Source organism: Uloborus diversus, chromosome 7, assembly GCF_026930045.1.
Source record: "Uloborus diversus isolate 005 chromosome 7, Udiv.v.3.1, whole genome shotgun sequence".
In the NCBI taxonomy this organism is placed as follows: domain Eukaryota; kingdom Metazoa; phylum Arthropoda; class Arachnida; order Araneae; family Uloboridae; genus Uloborus; species Uloborus diversus.
In genome coordinates, this window is record NC_072737.1 from 79,970,608 (window position 1) to 79,979,156 (window position 8,549).

The window sequence follows — 8,549 nt, forward strand, 5'->3', positions numbered from 1 at the left end:
CATTGTTTACATTTCTTGCCGATGACATCACATATGATGAAATGCCATTCAGTGTTGCCATTCACAGTGCAAAATATTTAATTCGCATCTTTACTCACGTGTATTGGCAACGATATGGTTGATAGCAAGCGTAGAGCGCAATTTTAATTCGCTTCTTGATTATCATAACGTGGAAACGCGAAAGAAATCACAAATAGCATCATTTGTGACGTCATCTAGACCACGCCTTGTTTGAAAAATTGGACATTTAAAAAAATTTATTGAAAAATAACTGTTAGGAAAATGAAAGAATTTTCTGGGTCCATGTTATTTTTTTTTTTTTTTGCTTATTCTATCAATTTCAGGGACTAAAAGTACTACTTTTGACTGAAGGAAACAATCACATTGTTCATTAATCAGTTTTTGCTTTTTAATTTGAAACTGATTGCGGAAAGAAAAATAACGTTTTCCTTTAGATGCTAATGGGTGATTTAACTAAAAGCTCAGTGTTTTTCAATTGATTTCTAAAATAATTTTTAATATATGAATTCGAAAACTAAAAACATAAATAAATAAATAAGAAAGTCACACCAGTCGGTGTCGTCTACCTTACTCGTCCAACTCATTCAGTCAACTCGAAAATCTATCTGCATACAGTAAACTGATAACGATTTTAATGAAGAAAACTTGTTTAGTCTCACTCTGACAAAAACCTCCATGAACGTTTAATTTTTAACATAGATGCCAAACAAGCCCGTCATTTCAAATTTTTATTACACGAGATGTCGAAGGGAGTATACTCAATTTAAATTATACCGAGAGCCAACCAAAACCACGCCCACTTATATGAAAATATAGGATGATTTCTCAAATCAGGGGGTTTAGGGGAATTGACCCTTTTTGACCCCTCTAAATGGCGGGTATGATGCCAACCGTAGTTATAGTTGTAAAGATACAAATAAGAGCGGTTGTGATCATACACACATTTCCCCCAAAAGTTAAATTCTTGCAGCGTTAGTGAAATCATACCTTTCGTGATCAAAATGGGGTGGTTTCCTTCAGTCAAAAATACTACTTTTAGTAATTAAAATGGATAGAATGAGAAAAAAAAATAACATGGACCCAGAAAATACTTTCATTTTTCCAACAGTTTTTTTAAATTTATTTTTTTAACTGTCCGATTTTTCAAACAAGGCGTGGTCTTTATGACGTCACATATGATGCACTTTGCCGCATCTTTCTACTTCGTTTCCACGTTATGATAATCAAGCAGCGAATTAAAATTGCTCTCTACGCTTGCTACCAACCATATCGCTGCCAATACACATGAGTAAAGATGCGAATTAAATATTTTGCACTGTGAATGGCAACACTGAATGGCATTTCATCATTTTCGATGTCATCAGCAGAAGCCGTAAACAATGAAAATGCTACGATATGAGTATTTTTTTTAATATTAAGAGTAAACAAATTTATCAAAAAATGGTCAGATCCAATGTTTTTAGCATGCTCTTTCAGAAAAAAATACTTTTAAAATTTTGGAAACGACCCCATTGCGATAAAAACTTTTCAAACAATCCGGAAAAAAAAACTTTGAGTAATGATAAAAATAAGCACACATGATTTTATGACAAATCCAACTGTATAGTATTTAAGAATAAATGTAGCAAAAGAGCGTAAATAACGCATTCAAGTCGATGAAATTGCCGATAGAAGTTGATAGAATTAATCTTAAAAGATCTGAATGCTAAAAATGGAGGTGATATTTATTGCCAAAGTTTTTTTTTTTCCTTATCTCAATATAGTTTAGCTTTCATGCATTTCATTGCTGAAGCAGCAGTGGATTGCGTAACTCGCTATCTACCACGACCGTAATTACAGAAACTTCAAGGCACGGCAAGTGAAATCATTAAGCAGACTTGATTGCTGAGTAAAAAATCGTTACAGTTAAAAAACGAAATCCTCCAAACATACGAAACTATTACTCCATTTAACTATTAACTACTGCATTGATACAACAATCTGGGAATGTGTTCACTGTGAGGTGCCTTAGTATTTGTCTCTCGGTGGTGTACTGTGCACTCTTCATAGCTTTATAATGATAAGATGTTATTTCTTGTGTTTAGATGAAAGTGCTGCTTAAATCGCACAGTTACAATATCGAGATTTCTACATCATATTCAAAACTTCTCTACTTTTATCTTTTAACTATAGCTGTAACGTAAAATAAACTAACTAGTCACGGTCGAGTATCTTATTGACTGTAAAATATGGTCTTTGCAGCTGATGAAACTGCGTTCCATTACGTGTTTATTAATACAAAAGCCGAGCATGGAATCCTATACAATGTTCCTGTATTTGAGGATATGTTTGAAAATGTAACTGCAGAAGAATTTAAGACGCTTGAAGTTCTGTGTTCAGCAGTTGGTGATCCACCAATTACCTATGAATGGCTTGATCCCGTAAGTATGCGTTATCTTCTTTTTTAGTTATACTCGAGCTTATAATTTTGCAAGCATTTTCCCGTGATATAATTGACGGAATCTGAAATAATTTTACGCACACTCAGGCACAAACACACACACACACACACACAAAGAAGTGTTTGTGTGTGCTCACCTGGGGGGGGGGGAGTAAAGGGCACTATGTAGACTAGGTTTGCTTCCAAACGATAACTTATTTATTGATTTATTTATTTTTAATTTTAAAAGTTTCTCTCGTAAAATGTTAGACGTTGTGAATCCAAAAATTATGATAAACTTTCTATTAAATACCCGTTAAAAGACAATTCAGTGAATAAATTATCATGAAAAATAGATCTATAAACACATCTTTTTTTTCTTTTTTACATAGTGCTTTTTACCTTTTATATATGCGATACGATGAGATGAAAAAAATTGAGATCATTAACTTTAAAATGCGCAAAGGTTAAACTAAATTAATTAATGAACTTAGCGAAACAAAATAGAATCTAACAAAATATCAGGTATCTATGGAAATTTATTATAGAATGAAAAAAAATCATGTAGCAGAAAAATTATTAAAAAATAGACAAATCTATAAAAGTTAAAACATATATATATATACATATATATATATAAAATATACATATATATATAAAATATATACATATAATATATATATATATATATATATATATATATATATATATATATATATATTAGATTGGGCTTATCAGCAGTAGAAGTCTTGTAAGATGATGGTAAAACAAATTTGAATGCTACAATGCATGTGAATAAGCATTAAATATTAAGTTCGTCATGTAACTGTGGGACGATATAAAAACCTCCTCAAAACTGTTTAGTTATGTGAGAAAGGCATGAACATACTTAGCGCCAAATTTTTTAAATATTTAAATATATTCGGCTTATTGTGTAAATCCAAGTCAGCAACAGTAAATCAGGAAAAATAAATTAAAAAATAATAATTAATCAAAAAGCAAAAAATAATAGGCACAATCGTGTTTCCAATCTCCCATATTAAACACCACCACATTCAAACCTAACAGCCATGGGAAAGCTCTCACCAGCTTTAGTTAGCTTGGACTTAATAAGTAGTTAATGGGTTACAGTGACGCGAAGTATTCGCTTATATTTTAAAAATAAGGGCCGTGGTAGCCCGATCGGTAGAGTGTCGGATTCGGGGCCGGAGGGTCCTGAGTTCGAACCTCGATGGTCGAAGATCCACCGTCGTCATTTAAGGGGACTGGGCGACGTTAAATATGCTCGTGGTCTCAATATCCTCCAAGTGAAACGTGTCTCTGGGGATGCTAGCACCAGGTAGCTATTAGCTCCTGATCTAGTTCTAAATTCTCATTAACTGTTCCATCCGGTGATGGTGCTGCCATCTATCGGTATATAAAATAATGGAGGCAAGGCACTTAGTATGCAGTCCTCGACATAAATACAGTTGTAGTCAGTTGTGACTCGGAATCGAAAAAAAAAATCGAAAATTTTAAAAATATAAGCGAACAGACATTGCAGGAATATTGAAAATTTTATTTCTACGAATGTACGCTTAGTTATTAAAAGCCGGTTTTATATTGAAAATAGTTTTTTCTTTCCTTCTTTTTCAAAAATTTCTGATTGCCAAAGAAATAATTATGAACGTGAAAACCTTCTGATGAGACAAAAATTCCTATTTAGTAACTTGTTGTACTATATTTTACTCCGTCCGCGTTATTTTTTTCATAAATTGAAGTGTCATATAAAAAAAATATATCGATGTTTTTACATAGCACACAGTACTCCAAACATAATCAATTTAAAACTTTATTACTTAAACACGGAAGACTGCATTAATTAATGAATTTATATTGAACTACTGAACTACTTTAACCTCAAACTAATAAGAACGATACGCGAAAAAAAAAACATCAGCTAGTGTCGTGTTCCTGCATTCATTTGCGTTCAGCGTTGAACAAAAAGTTTTCTTGCAGCCTCCAAACATATTTATGAAATAATTTAATTTTTTTATGCACGTGTACTTTATTAACGTTGTTTTTATAACTTGCTTTTCGACTCAAGATTACTGCTATGTTCCTTGATTTGAACATGTTTCTGCTCTTAGAAAACATTCTTTATACTTGTAGAGGAAGGTTGCTATCAATGGATCACGTAACCATTTTTATATGGTTTAAAAAATAGCTCCAACTCTATTTTATATTGACTTTGAGAATAATTATTCAGTATATTTTTCTTTGAATAAGAATATTCACTTTTACGATAAATATATTCAATAAAGAATAAAAATTGAAAATACGTAGTTTAACATATGGCCCGTTAATCGCATCTGGAAGCTGTATGGATGGACCACATTCCATCATTTGGTCGCAAATTTCCATCGATGAGCCACATTCTCAAGTAAGAAAATGAATCACAACTCGTGAATTAAAAATACTTATTTCAGGGGATCAATAAACACTACAAATAATAATAAGTTATATTAAAGAGCGAAACTTGTTTTAAATTTATACTTAGCATAAGAGAAATATAAAAACTTCCAAAACTAACGCAGCATACAGTGAACAGTGTGATTACAGTATAAACTGTTGTCATCACACTGTTTGCTAAAATATTTTATGGCCTCTTTTGAACTGCTGGGAGTCCTGTTTTATCCATGTTGAAAAATTCTGTTTCATGAATATTGCCCTTGTCGACCAAGGCTCTGTAAAATTTCAAAGTACTTATTGACCGTTTCCTTGCTGAAGCTAGACACTCGAGTTGTTCAAGTATTCTTGGGTTGTCTGAGATTTAATTTAGGGTGTCGTCGCATGAAATTTGAGCTCTATTTTTTCCCGGCAGGCCTTTTCTTCGTTATTAATTCTGTGGGATACATTATTTCTTTCAGTCACTTGAAATACCTGTTGACAAAAAATCTTTGAAAGTCATTTCAAATAACATCTCTTCCAGTTTCAAAACATGATACAATAACTATTTTTCCATTTCGGAGGATATATCTCCCAAACTTCCAATAGGTTGCTTCTCATTAGCAGCAAAATTATTTTTGTTTTCCATATAATTCTGTACGACTATTTCGCTCATTTTTGACCTTTTCGGGAACAGCAAAAGTATTTGGAACTGTGTTAAAATTAATGTATAAAAAAAATATTGAATCAGTTGCAAAAGCTTTTTAGTATAAGGGAGTTTCCATAAAGTATTAAGAAACATTCTTTTATTATTTTCATATTTAACAAAAATTGAGTAATTAAAAATGAAAATTGTGCTGAAATCAGAATAATATTTGTGAGTTTCCATGAATATACAACTTCGTCAGGTGGACCATTCCTGCAAACACCTATCGGTCTAATGATAGCAACTGCGCCATTTTGAGTATTTTTGTCATTGTTGCTGCTACGACGATTCATGATGAAATATGAGATTCGGGAGATTGTACCAGAATATACACTTTCAAGTTAATGTTCCTTTTTAAATATTCAGTGGTGATATTCCCGCCAGCACCCTCTGCAGCATCATCGTCGACAGGCCGCCTCACGATGCTGCTCCTCTAGCGAAAACCGTCTCCGGGTTGCGTCAATATCCTACACTTACACGCATGCATACACGCATGTACACACCACACAAACATATACACACAACACACACCATACACACACAAACACATACACACAACACACACCATACACACACAAACACATACACACTCGCATATATATACAGACACGTACACATACATACAGATACCTACACATACACCCACCTACACACAACTACCCTCACACTCATACCTGCACACAGACACAAATACACATACCCCCCCACACACACACACAAAAACAGACACGCCTACATACACACACACGTGATTGCGAAAAACATAATTTGAATTCAAAAGGTCAAAATTCAAATTACAATTTTTTTTTAACGTTTTCTATCAATTTCAGTGACTAAAAGTACCACTTTTGACTGAAGGAAATCAGTTTGATGACCCTATAACTTCAATGAGACGAGATATGCTTCCAGCTCGGTTACTTCTGCACCAGATGATGACTCCATAACATAACGAAACTGCAGTCTCTGGATGTCATAACTGGGTTGTCAGTCCCTGTATTTTTCACAAAAATTTCTCGTTGCAAAGAAGAGATTTAGGAAATATTTCATTTTTTTCATTAGTATGATTACTATACTGCTCGTAGAAGAAATTGAGCCGAATGTGTCTCCGTCAAACGCTTTTGTCCCTCATTTCGACCCGAATGACGTTTTTCTTGTAGGCAAACACAAATGTATTTTCTACTTACTTTTAGACTAAAATGTCGTTTTTCTTTCAAAATTGAGTTTCGGGGGGAGGGGGCAGTCCGCCCCGGGTGTCACCCGTCTGGGGGGTGACACCCAAAGTGGAGATGCAAGTTTTTGGAAAATATGAAGCTGAAATATATTTTTAGGACTACAAATTTGAAAATTTGGAGGACCCCCGAAAATTTGTCTCTTTTTACCCCCATTTTAATTTATTTGTTTTGTACACTAGCTCACTTAAAATTTCGTTGTAACGCAAATGTGGTTGCTTCCTGAAAGTTACACGAAAATTTCATGTTTTTAAATAAAAATTTAAATATTTTTCTTTTGCTTTTGTAAGGGGGGGGGAGGGTGACTCCAAAAATTACCACCCCGGGTGTCAACCTTGCTAGATACGCCTCTGCTGTGATGAAAATGCCGCTGAAAAGTAATTAAAAGGAGAACAAAAGCGAAAAATCGCTGTGAGCAATACTCAAAATGCAATACTCAAAGGATCGTTTTGAATGTTGTGCCAAATTTAATGATTGACGATGGAGGAAGAAATGTCAGGCCAAATGGCAGAAATTAAAACCAGTGATGAAATCTATCCGAAGAAAGAGGAAAAAAAAAGTGAGAAAGAAAAAAAAAAAGAAGCGAAGGGGATAAGGCAAAAATGAGAAGGACAAACCGAAAAGTCGGGAAAAAAAATAAAATTTTTAGAAAAAGCACACTCTTACACACTAAAAAAAAATCCATAAAAATGAAGTAAAAGTACCCCAAATTGACCCCCAACAAATAAACACCGCTAAGCCAAACTTTTTGTAACCTACTTTCCCGTTAAAAAAATGAATAAAGGCATTAAAGGTGCCTTTAATACATCGTAATAAAAAAAAATAAAACGTTTACGAAAACAGTCAAAATTATTCTCTACTATTAATAAGGCTGAAAGTTTGGATATCTGGATCTCTGTGACACGCATAACGCTAAACCGTTCGGACGATTTTCATGCAAAACGGCACAAGATTAGTTTGTAGCATAAGGTTGTATTCCTAGAAACGTTTTTTCGAAAATTTGACTTCGTTCTTTTTCTATCCCTATTTTAGTTCATTTTTCACATAAATTTGACTATATGGGGGAGAAATATTTCTCGCATATCTTAGGTCATTCGAAAGCTTGGACTTTTCTGCTTACGATGGAATTTGTTTGAAGTTTCTATAAGCATTAAGAGAGCTATGAGAATTGTTTTTAGAAAACCGGAATTCAAAGCACACCTCAAGGTTCACCAAACGATTCTAAATATGATTGAACTCGAGAATAAACTAAAATTCAAAGATGAATAGATTGAAATATTTTCACTGCAAAATAAAATTTCGTCTGTTCCCCCCCCCCCTCTTATTTTAATGGTTTAATTAAGTTTAAAAAATCTTTAAAATAAATTATGCCTAATAAACGCATTTGAAATGCTATTTCTTAAATTTTAAATTAAAAAAAAATATCATTCTGCTTTTTAAGTAAGAAAAGATTTAAAACTTTTGCAAGGCTTCTGCTAAGATCTGTAAGCAACAAAATGCCTCTCCCGCTCTCTTTTGTCTTACTACTATAGTGAAATATAGTCGAATTGTACCTTTACTTCTTTTTTTTTTTTGTGTGTGTGGTATAGGTTTATTAATGTTGATTTTGATTTATACAGTGTAAAAAATTCCGAAATGCCACTGATTATTTCCGTTGACGTTTCGGGATTTCACAGGTTTTAACCAATTTCCTGCGAAAATTAAGTATTTTTGTCAAAAACTTCCCTGGGTTACTTCTAAATGTACG

At 33.3% G+C, this 8,549-nt stretch overlaps 1 protein-coding gene across 1 annotated transcript in view; it reads left to right on the forward strand.

Annotated features, from left to right (window-relative positions):
• Positions 1-2,299: 2,299 nt before the first annotated feature.
• Positions 2,300-8,549, forward strand: part of LOC129226321 (uncharacterized) — a gene marked incomplete in the record, with an annotated part of 56,993 nt that continues 50,743 nt past the window's right edge. Inside the window, 1 exon segment of the mRNA XM_054860923.1 lies at positions 2,300-2,441. Within this exon segment, the coding sequence (XP_054716898.1) occupies positions 2,346-2,441 (96 nt within the window).